The sequence below is a fragment of the Saccostrea echinata genome, unplaced genomic scaffold, assembly GCF_033153115.1.
Source record: "Saccostrea echinata isolate AGI-Se365-2 ecotype Australia unplaced genomic scaffold, CSIRO_AGI_Sech_v1 ptg000010l, whole genome shotgun sequence".
NCBI classification, from domain to species: domain Eukaryota; kingdom Metazoa; phylum Mollusca; class Bivalvia; order Ostreida; family Ostreidae; genus Saccostrea; species Saccostrea echinata.
In genome coordinates, this window is record NW_026889759.1 from 416357 (window position 1) to 434534 (window position 18178).

At 35.1% G+C, this 18178-nt stretch overlaps 1 protein-coding gene and 1 pseudogene across 1 annotated transcript in view; both read left to right on the forward strand.

Moving 5' to 3' along the window:
* Nucleotides 1-446: 446 nt before the first annotated feature.
* LOC133184478 (uncharacterized) lies at nt 447-2142 on the forward strand (annotated as a pseudogene).
* Nucleotides 2143-7952: 5810 nt separating this feature from the next.
* Nucleotides 7953-18178, forward strand: part of LOC133184105 (uncharacterized) — a 279833-nt gene continuing 269607 nt past the window's right edge. The window contains exons 1-3 of the mRNA XM_061318958.1: nt 7953-8079; nt 8824-8939; nt 10311-10344. Coding sequence (XP_061174942.1) covers nt 8853-8939; nt 10311-10344 — 121 coding nt within the window. The 5' untranslated portion in view covers nt 7953-8079; nt 8824-8852. The remainder of the gene's footprint in view (nt 8080-8823; nt 8940-10310; nt 10345-18178) is intronic.

Consider the following 18178-nt stretch of genomic DNA (forward strand, 5'->3'; position numbering starts at 1 on the left):
ATGACGGCATAGGTGGCGCTGAAACTTTAGATCACGCTAGAATTGTTAGTGAAAAAATTCAAGCTGATTTAAATGCATTAGGTTTTTTAGTGGCTGATGAGAAATGTCAATGGGAACCAGTTCAAGAAATAACTTGGTTAGGGTTCGTTTGGAATACAAATCTTGATAGAATATCAGTCTCGAATTCTAGGATAAACAAACTTAAAGCAAGTATTCAAAATATTTTGGAATGCACCAAAGCCGGATACAAATGGTTTGAAGTTCAATTCGTTGCATCAGTAATCGGTCAGATCATTTCAACACAAGCGATGTTTGGTGATGCGGTTAGGCTCACAACCAGGTATATGTATTTTTGCATTTTAATAAGATCCATTTGGAATTCTTATATTACGCTGAGTGAGGAAGCTGTAGAGGAGCTTCAGTTTTGGTTACAAAATTTAGAAAGCATGAATGAAATGGGTGCTCGATTGAGTAAGGTCACGGATAAAGATGTCAGACAAATTGAAGTATATTGTGATGCTTCAGATTCTGGATATGGAGGTCATTTGACTCTAAGTTCAAAGGATGAACAGAAGGAATTTGAATGGTATGGTATTTGGAATGAATGTGAATGTAGACAGAGTTCCACATGGAGGGAATTGGAAACTGTTAAGAGAATTTTAGATAATTCGGTAGATTTGTTCAAGAGCAATTCAGTTGAAGTAAATACAGATAACAAGAATGTGCCACACATACTTAAGGTAGGTAGTAGAAATAAGTGTTTGCGGGACATTGCTATGTCTGTGCATGGGCTGTGTAAGGAGGAAAATATTCAGATGAATTGTAAATGGTTACCTAGAACTGCTAATAAGAAAGCAGATACACTAAGCAGGATGAGTGATTGTGATGATTGGGCTATCAAACAGGGAGTGTTTGAGTATTTTGATGAAGCATGGGGTAAGCATACGTGTGACAGATTTGCTTCTGAATATAACAGTAAGTGTGAAGTATTAAATTCCAAATATTGGTGCGGTGAATCAAGCGGAGTCGATGTTTTTGAACAGGTATGGTCAGATTGTGTTAACTGGGTTGTACCACCACCTTGTCTGATACAAATATGTGTAAGAAAAATCGAGTCGGAGAAGTGTAAGTGTACTTTCGTAATACCAGAGTGGAAATCTGCACCCTTCTGGCCAATGTTGGTCTGTAAGGATGGCAATTTCATTTGGTATGTACGAAAGGTAGCAAAACTTAAAAATGTTGATGTTGTGTGTAGAGGTTGGGGAAAAACGGGATTTTTGGTAAAGATGGACTTGTGTTTGATATGATGTTTTTAAGAATTGAATTTTGATATTGCAGGAATAGAATTGCAGGATAGAGTTCGAAAGGTAGCGTTGGACAGTGGAGTGAAACCTGGCAGTTATTTGGACGACCTTTGCCCCTACATGAGTGTTTTGATATTATCAAGTAAAAGTGACAACACGAACAAAAACTATTTTAACGCTTTCAAAAGATGGGAGACCTTCATCAAATCACATGGGCATAGTGCACTTCCGGCAAACACTATTCACGTTGCTTTGTATTTGACACACCTTTTAGATAATGGCGCAACGCAATATCCGATTAATTCGGCTGTGTACGGGATCAAGGGGGCGCATGACTGTTTGGATTTTACAGATCCTACTAAATATTCATTTGTTCTATCTATACAGGAAGCAGCAAGGAGAAAAGTTTCTAAAACTGTGAACAAAAAGGAACAGATTACCAAAGAAGTGTTAATTAGAATTATGTAGTAAGTTCCAGGAATCAACAGATTTGTTAATTGTTCGAAATCTCACAATGATTTTGTTTAGTTTTGCTGGTTTCTTGCGATTTGATGAGTTAAGCTCTCTCTGTTTCAGTGATGTACTAATTCGTGACGATAATTTAGTGATGTGCATCAGAAAAAGCAAGACAGATCAATATCAGCAAGGTAACGAAGTACTTATATCTAAAGGGGATACGCATGCCTGTCCCGTGAGCATGTACCAGCGCTATTTGGAGCTTCTTGGTGATGTGGATGGTAAAGATTTTTTTGTATTCAGACCTATTTTTAGGTCAAAAGACAATTGTAAACTAATTTATAAAAATAAAAAAGTTAAGTTATTCTGCTGCAAGAAATAACATAATACCACTTATTAAATCTGTTGCTGGGGAGGTTGATATATGGCTTCATTCTTTAAGGTCGGGGGGAGCGACTGTGGCTGCACACGCTAGTGTTGATGATAGATGTGTGACCGGTCGGCAGGGGATGCTCACTCCTCCATGGCTCCTCATCCCACCTCTGATGTTTGGAGGTTCGTGTTTGCTCTGCTCCTATATATATTTTTGTATTGTTTGACGGACTTTTGAGCCTGAATACTGTTCGTTATCTTCATATATTTCATGCCTCAAAAGACATGGCAGGTGGAAAACTGATAGTTCAAAAGACGGGTATATTGTTGATTCAGTTGAGAAGCATTTGCTAGTCTCTAAATCTCTTGGTTTGTAATCACAGTCGTTTGTTTTTGCCCACACTTTGTAATTTCTAGCGCACGCTCGGCTGGCTGTCAAGCATAGCATGTTTTTGTTTTTCATGTTGGTATAAAAGTAATGGAGTGAATACTGATATTTTCCCGCGTTTCGATAGTATAGCGGGAAAATGTTGTATTAATGACAAGATGTTTATACACATGTAGTGTGGATTGGTCAGAGAGTGACCAATAGAAATTGATTTTGATGTGTAGTAGAGAACTGGTTTTAAAGGTTGGTCACTTCTAGCCGCCGATTTAAGCTAGCAACATCAAAGTTTTCATAATTTGTAAATATAAGTAAAATTTTTATTAGGTATACATGTAGGTTGTGAGGTCCGTCGCAACTTTTTTTTTTTTTGCATCCAGCGGCACTTGGCAACGGACAAAGGTTTCTAAAGTTTTTAAAATTATTTTATCTCTAGTTTTTCCTGGCTGGCCCTGATGCTTTTCAAAATTTTCATATTATATAATTATAATATATGCAGCAGTGTTTGCAAATTTGATGGTTTTTATTTCGTCATACAAAGTACTGTATGTATATATTGATTTATTGTTTTGTGGAGACTGTCATAAAAATACGGCGTCCAGCGCACGCTCGGCTGGCTGTCATGCATAGCATGTTGTTTTTCATGTTGGTATAAAAGTAATGGAGTGAATACGAGGTGTAGTTTTTCAGCTGATTATTACTTAATGACATTCAAAAAATCAATAATTAACATGATATGATTTGTACAAATATTTACAATTTTGATTTCAGATACTTCAAGAATCTAATAAATATTCTGCGAAACATTAAAGATCACTGTTTACTAAGTCTAAAATTGTTTATTGGAAAACTCTGAAATTGCAAAGGACTGAGTTTTAATTTTATTGGTCTCAATGGCCTGATATTTATGGCTCCAACAGGTCATTGATCTGACATATTTTTTGTACAAAAATAATTATCTTCATTTGCATTTTATTTTGAACATCATTTACTTTCTTATTGGAAGCATAACATATATTCCCTAACTGTGATTACTAGTGGTAGGGTGTCCTTAGCTAGCATTGCATGGTGTATTAAAACATTCTTGTTCTATAATCAATATCATGTATGCTCTAACAGTAATAGCTGAAACCAGTATCGTAATTTAGTTTGTTAAACAAGATTGAATCTCCTTTAAAGTCAGTATTTCGTAAATTCTATTGCTGTTGTAATGGCCTTGTTAGTTAATATAACCAATCACTTGGTCATATTTTGGCTGATGTGTTTCATACCAATTGTTAATGGACTTTGTTCTGTGCTGAATTTGAATGCGGAATTTTCCATCCACCTGACCAATACATAGGGCTTGAGGCAGATTTAACAGTCAGTAGGGGATGTTTTCTCTTAGGCACTTGATCCTTCCCACAGAAATTCAGGGGGTCCTTGTTTTATTCCCTGTTCACATATGTATTGTTATAGATCTATTTCAGATTTATTGATCACTTTGTTTTCTCTACTTTTTCTAATTTGGGTAACTTGATATATGCCAATAAATAGGGAATAATAGTTCCAATAATTAAGTCTGGTGCAGTTTTCTTTTAATTGGGATATAAAAATGTTTAAAATATGTTATCTGATTATTGTTTATGTATTATGTGTATATTCATACGCCTTCTGCATGTATAGATATACATGTGTGTATGATCTACTTACTACAAACTGCCTTTGATATGCCCATATTACATGTACTTCATACCATTCAGTTATCACATATTCATGTCATATGGGATTATGCATGTATATAGAGACAAGACAAAAATAAAATAAGTGCTAGTGACAATTTTTCTTTTCGTTTAAAACAATTATTAATATAAAGAATAAAGGAAAATAGGTGGTGGCGGGAAGTAGGTTTCTTAAAGGTGGCTTGAGTGAACATACTCAGTAGAACCTAGTTGTGCATCTTCTTCAAATTGTTAATTTTTATCTTTTTCTTACATATAATAAGATTGTAAACAACCAAATACTCTTCTATTTGGAAGAAAGTGAAATAAAAAAAAAGCCAATAAATATTTTCACATGACTGTTAATGCATGTATAATGTATACTATTCAGCCTTTCAAAAAAAAAAAAAGAAAAGAAAAAAATTGGTACATTCTGAATGTTCCTTTACATCCGAGAGACATTTCTTTATTATCACTTAAGGGTCATCACATCAACTTGAGGCATAATGGGGGTTTAGGTTCCAATATTTTGACAGGGAATCATTATACCGATCATGATAGGTATTGACTTGGGCATGGCTATTTCTGCCGCTCTCACCCCCACCAATATGGTGGTGGAGTTCCCAACCACAAAATTTGTGGTGGGGAACTTGTGGCGTAAACGAGCGGCACTAAGTAAATATCCTTATATGCAGTGATGTAACTCATGAAAGTTTTAAAGTAAACTTTGGATTTAGATACATATAAATAAGTGCTTGACCTCTGCACCTCCCAGGGTCAAGGATTTACCTTGTGAGATAGTGTTTTGTGAACTTTGACCTTTGAACTATGAACTTTGAACCTGAGTTTGAATATTTAATTAAGAAATCTTTGCTTTGTTGTTTTGCCAGAGACACCAATAGTTTTTGACAATTTGTGTCTCTGGATATACAGCCGTGCCCAATTTTCGCCACAATAAAATTTATATAAATATATGCTTTGTGTTTTTATATACACTTATCAGAGATAATACTGTTGTATTGCATAATGCAAACATTAAACAAATGAAATATATTTTCAACATTTAAACTCTTAGTCCATCAAAAATTATTGACCTGTTCTCAGAGACTATTGCATAGATTTGTCTGAAAATTTATACACTCATTATTCATCATATTAAGGTGTGCACCTGCTATTTTCATCATTATTGGGTAATTTTTCTGCATTTTACAGGGTTTTTTTCCCCATTTTTATTGACTTTGTCATTTTGGGTTTTTATAGATTTGAGACATAGAAACTAGAACTGCAAGTTGGTACATGTACATCTGTACAAAAATGTGTACTGCAGCTTAAAACTACACATTAAAACTAAATATAAAATCACCAAGTATTAAAAAAAGTTTTTTGATAGAACAGTAGTCCCTACAAATCCAAGAGTCATGCAGTAACCTTATTAAAAATGTTGCATCAAGATTACACAGTTCTTTTTTTTTCATTATATAATGCTTTGTAACAAATTAAACAAAAAAAATCTCTGTTTTCAATAGAATGACATAGATATGCCTTTTCTATTGTACACAGTGCATTACAAAGCAGTTAGCGTAAATCCATTTGTCCCTTTGGAGTAATGAGTGGACATGCATCTAGTTAAAGATTAATTAACGAGTTCAGTGTGGGAAGCTTTATGGCATCTCTGATCAAGCAGGTGTTATTATCTCCTGGGAATTTTGCAGGAGAATTAAAAATCTCTAACTATCTTAATTGTAATCCATAGTCTGTCAAAATACATATTTACTGGACGTCCAGCCTTTTATTTTTAAAATGACTTTGATGAAATATATGGAGATAACGAACAGTATTCAAGCTCAAAAGTCCATTAAACATTACAAAATAGGAGCAGAGCAAACACAGACCTCTAAAACATCAGAGGTGGGATCAGGTGCCATGGAGGAGTGAGCATCCCCTGCCAACCGTAAATTATCAAGATTAATTTGATTTTGTATAATTAAATATGATATTTTAAATTCTTTTCAACAATCAATTTGCAGTGTGTCATGCATCACAACGATCACAGATAGTTGCAATGTAATTAAAAAAACAATGTTGCTATTAGTATTGATGTTTTACTAGGATGTTCTTTGTCCAAAATAGAGATGTTTAATGGTATAGTCCGTTGCCCTAGTGCCCACATGAAATTAATCCTTCAAATGATCTTAAACTATATTTTGATAAAAACATCAATAACATGCAATTCTGACATGTATTATTATGTTCTGACAATTTATTTTTTGCTCGTATTGTGAATTTATATGACTTTTTTTTGTTTTGTTAAATTTCACAGGATTTTTGTATAAATTGATTTTTTAATATCCAAATGAAAGGACTTTGATGTAAAGTCATCAAGATTAATTTCATTTTATATAATTAACTATGATATTTTAATTTTTTTAAACACATAAGTGAACTCAAAGATGATAATTTTAACAAATATTTACTGTTACAAGCAACTTTTCCCCATGGTCTCTCATTAAATGAAAAATACTTTATGTATAGTCCGTAGCCCAAGGTTTCAAAATAGTCAATCAAAAATATCTGACACAGTTTTTCTGCGAATACTACCAAATAAGTTTGATATTTTCATCCCAATATACAGTATCTTTAAAAAAAATTGGACAGTATCTTTAAAAAAAATTGGAAGTACTTTAATGTATGTCCAAATATTAAGAGTAGAAAAACTCTTATATATCAACAAATTTACCCATGTCCTTTATATACTGTATCATTTTAATAGAAATGAGTTATGCAATTTCTTTTTTGGCTCAGACAATATTTGTTTATGTTTTTATATTTGAATCATACTTTCAATCTTCTTCTGTTGATTATGTTTAATATATATGTTATGCCTGAATATGTATAGTCCGTTGCCCCCTTAGGACGCAACTATAGTAAGAGTGAAAACTTTTTAACGGCATGACAGAAATGGAAGAAATTTCAGACAATATACTAAAAGGATGTAGTGTTACATACTTGTTGAACATACTTATAGAACATACTTGCATTACAATTCATTTAACTTTATTTTTTTTATTTTCATTTATTATTATTTTTTTGTGTATGTGTGAACCTGCAAACAACATGGGCACCTGATCTTGGCCAAGCCGTTGTGTGATCATAATTTAAATATATTTGTTCATGCAATTAACTTATCGACAATAAAAAAAGCCCGATAATTACATTTATTTTATCTTTTAAAACACTGTCTTTATTAGAAAGTATTTTACTTAAATAATATTATATTATAAAATGTATCAAATATTGAAAAAACATGCATATGGGGATTTTCATTTGGTCAGGTCATTAAAGTTTTATGAAGAGGATGCATAAATATAAATTCGGTAAAGATGTTTCTAAAGCCTTTAATACAAAGTATTTTACATTATAAACAAGAATATATCTTTAAAGTATGCATTTTAACCTTAAAATGCTCATAAAGAATTTATGTTGGACAGGTCAGTCAGGTCTTTAGTAGGTCTGGTCTTTAGTATCTTCAAATGAACATAAAGACAGCAGTGGAGTTCCATACCTTTTTAGGCTGATATCCTTGGCTGATCTTCAATGTATTTAGATTCCGGAAGTTAGTAAAATAAAAACTAGGTAATTCTTTATAAATACTATTACAGAAAGTTAATCAGAATATGTTGTTAATTTTATATTGCTTATATGTGGTTTAAATTAGGAATATATTTCAAAGATACTTCAAATAGATGTCTGATTTATCGGATGTACCTGTCAGGTATTTGAGGATGTCGTATAAGTAAATACATGAGCGACAAGGAACCAAGAACCTTTACCCTTAGCTAAATGTGGCTAATTGGACAAACTTGTAAGTATGAAAGGTGCAGGTATGAGTGATACAGTATATAGTGTAATATATTCGTGCACTGTGCACTATTCTCGAAAAAAAAACCCCCAAATATTCAAAGTATATTTGCTTAAATATCTTATATATTTATATGTTAGGGATTTACAATATCATATTTTAAACAGTTGACCAAAGGTCAAGGATCATTAGGGTTGTAACAAGGGTAATTTACAAAAGCCATAGTGCTAATTTATATGCAAAATATCAGACCCATGCCTCTTACAATTCTCGAGATGTAAGGTGTGACAGAAGGACAGACAAACGCCATATTAAATGATCCCTACAATATGTAAGTGTCTCTCCTGCCTTGCATGCGACAAAACAAGGTTTTTTCTCTCTCAATGAACGGTCAAAACTTTATTTTAGCATCATTTTGTATCTTTATTTGACAACTTTACTATATGGAGCATATTTAAAAAAAAAAAAAACAATATTCCCTACAAATTGAGAAAAATAGAGGAAATTCGGACTGGTCAGTATCTATTTTAATTAAATTTGTTTATGTAAGTTTGGTAGTTTCTTCTTAGACTCTATATACGCTGTAGTAACAAAATGAGTGCATCAAAAGAGCTTTTAATTTTAACATTAGATTTTCCATCTATTGAAGAAATTCCTATCTATTTGAAACTACATTGTATATGGAACTTGTTTGGAAAATTCTGTTGAACATTATTATATTTCTTTGACTTATTTTATCTTTTTCAGGGAAAGCACAATAGTGTTAATTTCAAGTAATGGAATTGGCACGTGATAACGTAACGTTATTTAAAGGATCGTTAATTCAATGCAATAACAGCTTTCCACGACAAAAACTCAAAAAGGTAAGACTTGAAGTGTTTTAAAAAGTGCAAAAGCTTTAGACTCATTTTTAAAGGAAAAGATGAAATTTGTTCTTAAGGATGACGTTTACTCGGATGACTGAAAAAAAAAAATGAAACATCACCTATTGTACATTGTAGACCTATGATTGTAGTGTTACTATTCACTTTCAAATAATTAGGTCAATGACCTTATTTTCATGCTAGTGGTTCCTGAGTATTTTCACTGAGGAAAATACCTCCATTTTTCACACTATGACGATAGTTTTTTATTCAATAGAATATTACAGGTAACAAAATTCTTTAGATAATGATTTGTTTAGGAACGGAATATTTTTGCTACATATAAATAAGCAATTAGAGTTTGAACGATAAATGTTAATTATTCCTGCTAGAATTTCCTCTGTCAATTTTTTTTGTAGTCATTTTTAATATAATATTACAAAAATCTAAATGATAAAAACTTACTTTTAATCTCAGATTATTTTTGTTGCCCTTATTCTGCTGGTATTAAAGTTATATGGAGGTCAATGAACAAATTATTGAGATATGTTGACCGGAATGGTTTTTGTTCATATTTTTGAAATTCTGCATTGAATGTCATTCAATTATATGAAATAATACATGACCTTGAAAACATATAATATTTGCTTAATGATGTTTACAAACACTTAGAATTTTAACTTGATGAATGATATCGGCAGAAAAAAATTTAACATAAATGAGAAATTAAATTTAGTCCGAATTTCCACTGCATCGCCATATATTTACATTTGTTTTTGCATATTTTCTTCAATTAATAAAATATTTTATTACATTTTCAGCAGTGAAATACTGTGATTTATTTATTGAATAAAAGTGATATTCTGCCACAGTGTGAAAGGATACCAAATTGCTGTTCTGTCACAGTGTGAAAAGATATCAAAAGAAGTAAAAAAAAAAGTTCCTGGCCTGTCATAAGATAGAGATAGAAACTAAATCATCCTGATAAAGACTAAACTGCCAGATTCTTCCCAAATATGTTGCTAAAATCCATGTAACAATGTTTTCAATCCCTCAAAGTCTAAGCTATGACGTCTCATCCGCTCAACTATGACGTCAGAGCCTATGACACTGTGTGAAGAAGAGACATCAATGAAAATGTAATAAACAGAAAATTCAATGTTTTGTAGTTGGATATGGAATTTATTTCACGAGTGATTCAACGTTTTGTACTTTATAACATTCCGTTTTGTCAACTAAAACCATGAGTAAACGTCATCCTTAAATATACACTTAAAAAGTGAGAATATTTACTTCCGTTATCTGTAATCTGTATTAGTATAACAGGAAAAAGGCAAATCAAGATAAAAATAATTGCTTCTATACCAACAGGTTACAGTGACTTTTAGAGAATGTAGCCATGCCTGTAAGTATTCTAAAGCTTTTAAACGATTAAGTAAAATTTGCCATGAAAAAAAGTAGAGACCGAAGGGCCAAGATAATGTCACCTAGGTTTTTCTTCTTATATTACATTAGGTATTAAATGATGTCCGTAAACTATATTCAAATTTCATTTGCACCCCAGTTTGGAGACGACCAATTGATTATGAAGGGGGGGGGGGGGTCTGGCAGATTTTAGAAAATAAGTAATCTGTCCTTGAAAAAATTGAAAATAAATAATATGTCCTTGACTAGTGCTACTTAACCCCCCCCCCCCTCACCCCAATAGAGTTTTAGAGGTTTTTTAAAATCTGTCCTAGAAAAAGTTGAAGAATTGAAAATAAATGATCAGTCCTTCACTGGCATGAAAATAAATAATCACCCACACCCTACCAAATCGAATGGTCGTTCACCTATCGTAAATTGAAAATCAAAAGTCTACTTTCATTTTTGATAAACAGCCATGAAATAGCAAATGTTGCGGTTGCAGGATCTCTTTCTAAATAACTGGTAATTTTTAATGAAATAGACAGCAAGCAATTAATTAAATTATTTGATAAAGCGTCCTTCTTACATTATTCACTGAAAACTTTATCTAAGTAATAAAGAAGATATGTTATGATTACTGATTATAACAAAATATGCAAATCTTTTCGGCTAGTCTTCAATCTATGCGTCTATGCCTTGATGGAATTTTCTAGAATGTCAGATGGCATCGAACCCGATGTTAAAAGAAAAACGAGGCGATTATGTTTTCGAGGTGAATAATGGTAAAACAAAGTATTTCGTCCTACTTTATGCCTGTATTTAACTATCGAAAGAAACTGTAAGATATATTACTGGAATTATTTTGTCAGCAGTATAATAAATTATAATTATTAGAGCGCCCATCACCAAACCCTCTAACCAAAAGGCCGTGACTTTCACATTTTTTGAAAGAAGCACCCTTGCACATCTTTAACATAGACTTATTTTGCTTTGCTTATTATATTCAACTGCATCTCACCCTTTACCATTTAGTAATCTTGATTAATAATTGAGGCACAATTACATACTTTTAAGCGTCTGCTCTCGAGTCGTGGAGTAAGGAGTTGATCCTTACGTCGCGGGTTCGAATCCCACTGTGGGACGTGGAGATCGGTCCTTCGGATGAGACCATATAAACCGGGGTCCCGTGTCGCAGTAGATGTTGGCACGAAATAAGATCCCTTATTGCTCAATGGCCATGAGTGCCGAGTATAGGTCAAAATTTGCAGCTCTCCACCGGCAAGTGGTGGCATCTCCATATGAGTGAAAAATTCTCGAGAGGGACGTAAAACAACAAACAAACAAAACATACTTTTAATAATTGTTTTTGTTTAGATACTAATTTAAAACTTATTTCCTTGCTCATCTTTTAGCGAATCTCGATGACACCATCACTGATTATGCAGACAACAAATCTAACATTTCTTAAATCGGTTGTTACTCTAATTTCAAAAGAAACAAAATGTGTTTGTGAAACATTGATGCCCCCATATGGCAGCCTATGACAAAGGTTAAAGTTTCTCAAATGAAAGTTAAAAGTTGCACAGAAACCTGTTTTTGCTTTTTTCTTTACTTAGCTAGGCAATGCAATAGGCATATACCCCGTGGAACTTCCGTCAGCCGTGCCATGATTGCAAAAAATTCAAATTGTCTGGAAATATTGTAAAAAAGGTGCATACCTCCAGTGCATCAAATGGTATTAAAAGATGTGTAGACAAACTTGTCGTCATCAATTTGCACGTGTTTAGGCTTTTTACCACTTTCCCTACATTTTCGGACAGACAGTAAAAAAATGTTACCCTGCGTTTCTTTTTTCCTTTCTGTATATATTTTGCAACAGAAAATATTTTTTAAACAGTAATTGATGACATGGAACTTTAAATTTCTTAAAATGTAGGATATCGTAGAAAAATTTACATTTTTTCTTTAGTTCCATGTAAACCATTGATAAAATTGAAATAACACTTTCCTATTAATTGTTCGTGAACAACACGTCATATTGAATCATAATGATTTTTTTAGAGATTGACGTTTTTAATATTAATTTTTATATTCACACATCAAATTCAATTTGTGCTTCAGATCAAAGGACAATTCTTGTAGAGTTTTAAATTGTCCATATTTTAAAAAAGGTCTTTAAAAAGCATTATCCCGCTTTAGTTCCAATTTTTGAAAAAAAATTGATTTGTTTTAATATTTAAACATATTATTCCATATTGGTTGCTGAATAAAACTAACATTAGATAATTTAGTGTACTGGCTCGGAGACAGCAGTATAACCATGATAACCTTTGTTATAAGAAAATGTTCTGAAGTAACATGCATCAAATACACAATAAATCCCAATTTACTTATGACATTAACTGTGTTCCATACTTTTTCAGATTAAACGGGTGTATTAAAACCTAACTTTGAAAGATTTCTTACTCAAATTACATACTCAACATTAAATAAATTGCTTACTGAAGTAATAAATATGTTTTAAGCTCAAATTTCATACAAAGGCATTTAGAAATAAAAGTTGATAAGTTTGGTACAGCAACCACGTGTTTACAGGCATGGCAGTGATGTGTCATCCCAGTTTCCAGAAATGATGCATAAAATGATTTAAAGCATTACATAGAAAACATTATACATATCATATCTTATCTAATCATAGATGCATAAGACAAACAAATTATTACTTACACTGTAGTAGGCCACAATTGCCTCGATAAACAATCAATGAACACAACACAATGGCCGCAGCGCGTAAATACAAGGGCGATAACTCTAACTGAATAATTGACAATTTTACAAAGAACATTAACTCTATACAAAAACCTTAACACTAACACTAGTCAGAACACTCCCCGTCTGATGTTATAAAACATCACTAAACAATAAATCATGAACGACTAGAAAAAATACACTTGCAAATGACTAGAATAATATACAGAACTATGTTTTTGATAAACTTAATGATTATACTCCAGTCCAAACAGAAACTTTCAAGTAATACAACTCATACATATTGAATCAAAACATCTAGTTCAGTTACAGGTCGTAAAATACTGCAAAATGTCCTTCACGATACCCAACACGAACTTCTGCCTTTCGTACCCTTCCATGACACTGGGAAATACTAGTACTTTGATGACTCTACCCATGGGCCACGAGTTACGGGTCACGGAATTATTCTTCAGTAAGATCATATCTCCAACTGATAAGTTGGGTCTTTCCAGCTTCCACTTTCTATAGTTTTGAAATGTTTTGTGGTACTGGGATCTCCATCTCTTCCAAATGGTGTCTGCTAAATATTGCACTCTTCTTCATTGCGAACAAAGGAAATTCTTTCCATCACTAAGTGCGCAATAGATAGTACTGTCTGGTTTGTGAGTGAGAATTAATGAAGGACTCAAAGGATTGATTGATTGTATGTTGTTTTACGTCCCATTCGAGAATTTTTCAGTCATATAGAGACGTCACCATATACCAGTTAAGGACTTCAATTTTTGACCTTTACTCGACACTCAGGGCCATTGAGTAGTGAGGGATCTTTATCGTGCCAACGCCTGCCGTGACATGGGACGTCGGTTTTTAAGGTCTCATCCGAAGGACCCGCAACTTTCACTTCAAAGTGCCGAGTGCATGGCAAAGGAACAGTTGCTACCCATTTCTTATCGACATAGGTCAGTGGCGGCCGAGATTCGAACTCACGACCTCCCGATCACGGAACGACCGCTCTACTGACTGAGCTACCTTGAACGGTAGGACTCAAAGGAAGAGGGTTGTCAGGATCTGTGGACTCAGGTACCAACGGACGGCTATTTACTGTGGCTGATGCCTCCGAGAAAAAAGCAGTAAGTACTTCATGTGTCAGAGTTCCTGGAGGTATGTCTAAAAGCATGGAATCAAGGACACGCCTGGTCACTCCAATAAGACGTCCCCATACATCACCAAAGTGAGAGGAGAGTGTGGTAAGGTTGAACAGCTACACAACTCCACTATTATACAGATATTCCTTCAGAGGTCCATCTTCAACATTCACAGCATTGATCTGAAGGTCATCTGTGGCCCCAACAAAGTTTGTTCCTCTGTCCGAGCGTACCTGTTTCACTTTTTTTCTTATGGCAACAAAGCGTTGAAGGCTTTTATGAATGTCTTCAACAACCTCAATATGCACACCCCTACTAACCAGACATATGAAGAGAATAGCCCATCGCTTAGAGTTAGTAGTGCCACCTCTAGTCTTCCTGGTAACAACTTCCAAGGGGTCGAAAGTATCGATGTAGGTAAATCGTGGACCTGGTTCAAGACGGTCTGGGGGAAAATCAGCCGTCTTCTGACATGCAAACTTTCCACGCAGTTTTCTACATTTAACGCAACTATAGATTATGGCGATACCAACCGCTTGCTACCAGTAATCCAAAATCCAGCACTTCTTATGGCTCCTGAAGTAAAATGTCTTCCCAGATGTTGGACTTTGTCATGGAAATGCCTGACAAGAAGAGTGGCTATGTGACGCTTTCCTTGGACCACAATTGGGTTTATCTCCGATCGTGGCATGTTACTTCTGTTATGGAATCCTCCAACTCTACGAATGCCATCTGGGTCAAGGAAAACATCCAAGGACAGCAAAGAGCTAGAGTCAGGTAACGCTTTAATTTGGTTGAGACTATCATCTTCTGAAAAAAATCTTGTTGAACAGTCCTGACAATGTATCTCTCTGCTTCTTGAAATGCCTCAACATTTCGTGACTTGGTGCAGTAATACCAACCACTACATCCATTCAGTCCAGCAAATGATCTAGTTACATGCCGAAGAAATGCAAACGTACCAACAAGAATTTTCCATGTAGAAATTTGGAGAATCTGTGAGATCCGAGCAATGAAACTGATGAGGTGGTTTTCAGGCAAGTTACTTCAGGCCTTACTTCTCTATCACCATCTGAATTCACCATGTCAAACTCTTGCTGTTTACTTGCTGAGACGTGAGTTGGACCATTCAGCCTGTGCTCTCTTTCAAATGCTGAGCTGGCAGTGGTCATGTAGCTTGATCTGCTGGGTTCTGTTCTGTTGATATGAAAGCCAATTGCTTTGGACCCCTGGTCTTGTCATTTTCCTGATGTAAGATACGTGATTTGTTACATAAGTATGAAACCGTTGTGTTTTGTTAAAAATGTATCCTAACACCACCTTACTCTCAGAATAAAAGTGAAAGACTTGGATTGGTAGAGACAAGTGATCCACAATCGTCAATCGAGCATCCCATCTCGACTGCCAGCACTGCAGGACATAGTTCCAGTCTTGGTAAAAAATCCCCATGTGTTGGAGCAAGTTTTGTTTTTCCTAAAACGAATTAAGTGTGACTCTTGCTTTCTGAGGAAGTTGTCATGATGTATCCGACTGCAGCAATGGCAAGTTCTGATGCGTCACAAAACACATGTATACTTTTTTCTTTACAGTGTTTTAGGGACTCGGGAGAGTAGTTGCGAGATATGTGCAGATCTTCTAAATGAACTAAAGAGTCTCTCCAGTGTCTCCAAGTATCCAATTGATCTTCTGGCAGGGAGTCGTCCCAGTCCATAGTGCCAATAACCAAGTTCCTCGATATGATGTTTTCTTGTATGACGACAGGTGCTAAGAAACCCAGAGGATCGAATGCATGACTGAATGCCTCATCTGGTTAATGGTTTATCTTTAGTCATAACCTGAAAGAAGAAGGTGTCAGTTTCCAAGTTCCAGTTGAGGCCCAAACTGCACTGATTTGGAAGAAGATAAATTCCAAATTCTAGGTCTTTCATGTGCGAGATCATCTGGAGGGAAGGGACTTAGGACTTCTTTCTGGTTCGAAGCGATCCTGTGCAAGCAAAAGTCACCTTCTGTTATCAAAGCTGCCTGCGTCCTCTTCATTAGATATATAGCCTCTAATGATGTAGGTTAAGAAGCAAGACCATTATCTACAAAGAAATTGTTAAAACAAAGTGTGTCATATCTTTACCGAAAGCGGGTTCTACCATGAGTGTTGCCCTACTATGCCAATATGTGGCATCTGCTGGTGACGGTCGGTTGCCGAACACTTTTACCGTCATACGATACTCTATCATAGGCTGAGCCTGATCGTTGTCTTGAAACCAGAAAAATCCAAAAAAAGAATTCAGATGCTCTTCCTGCACTCTGAAGAAATAAAACATTTGCTGTATGTCACCCCTTAACTGTTACAGGCTCTTGGCGGAATCTCATTAAAACTCCCACAGGCTGTTTGTGAGATCCGGACCAGTAAGCAAGGCATCATTGAGAGAAGTCCCTCCATACTTTGCCAAAGAGTCAAAGACTGCTCCTAACTGATTGGGCTTTTGGGGTGATATTTTCCAGATATAGGTAAGTACCAGCATTCGTCCGCATGAGCTAAAAAGAGGTGCAATCTCTGCATGTCCGTTCTTAATAAGTCCATCCATAAAGATAAGAAAATGCTCCTTTTTCACTGTGTCTTTTGGTAAACTAGCTTCTAAAGCTTTGGCTTTCTTCAATGCAAGACTTCTGTTGTTTAAAAGCTTGAGACGAGGTAGCCTAAACGGGAGTGGCGCTATCCAATATCCACTTTTGTCCTGGTGGAATTCTTTGTCCATTATCTCGAGAAATGATAAGTCATCTACTAACAATCCAGGCGTCTCATTTTTCTTTGTCTTTTCAAAACATTCTTACCAACGCTTTTATTTTCACACACAGCAGCAGGTTTTGCTTTATCGAGTCCATACGACACACTGTATAGGTTTTCGCAAGACTTGAGTTCATTCATGCATGGTGGAAGATAGGATACTCGACCTGATCCCAAGAGATGAGTCTGGTGTGATGATAGTTGTGACGTGAGGAGGTGCATGAATCTTGCCAAGGCAGGTCTCTCCTATTATCGTCCCTCCTAAATGCAGTTTCTGTCCGTAGGGTTCATCGCCTTGTCCTATACGTTGATCAAGCATATGATGTGCTTTTACCACATTTCTTCCTAGAAGTAGCAAGGCCTCAGCATCTGGATTCAATGGCAGTATAAGGCTTGCTATGTCAGCCAGGTGACTGTGGTGTGAGGCAACTTCTGGTGTAGGAATTTCCTCGCGTGCACAAGGAACTTGCTGACATTCAATGGAAGATTCAGGGTACAACTATGGTCTAATGAATAGGCAACAAATCCTTCTGCTTTTCTCCCGCATGTTTGTAGTGTACCGCCAAAAGATGACAGTGTGTAAGTTATGACATCACTACCACAATCAAAAATAGGTAAAGATTCTGTGGCTAGTAAGCGAACGATATGATTGATCGTCTACGACAGCATACATGTTGACTGCTAGCTGAGGTTTTTCTTATGGGAATACACGCACAAAGTTCTTTAACAAGACTTGCCTGTTACAAAGCGAAATGTAATATCAACGCAAAATGTAATAATGTGTACATTCAGAGCTGACATCCTCTGATGAATCCTGCGGCTCCCCGTCATAATGCCTCCTACTTTGAATCTCCACGTGAAGTGCTGTAGGGTGGGTCAAACTGTCACAGTCTTCACACTTAACTGTTGTTCTACATTCACGCATCTTGTGAGAATTAGAGTCACAACAACGAAAACATATATTGTTCTTTTTCAAAAATTTCTTTCTTTCCTTCAAGGAATCTGAATCCTTTACACTTATTCAAGGAGTGAAAGGTGTGATGTAGGGGGCACTTCCTGTCTGAGGAGTTCTCCCTTGTGGGTTGTAAAACTTTCCTAGAGGAAACATGTATCAGTCTGTTTCTGGTTGGTCTGTCTCCTCTTGTCTCAACTCC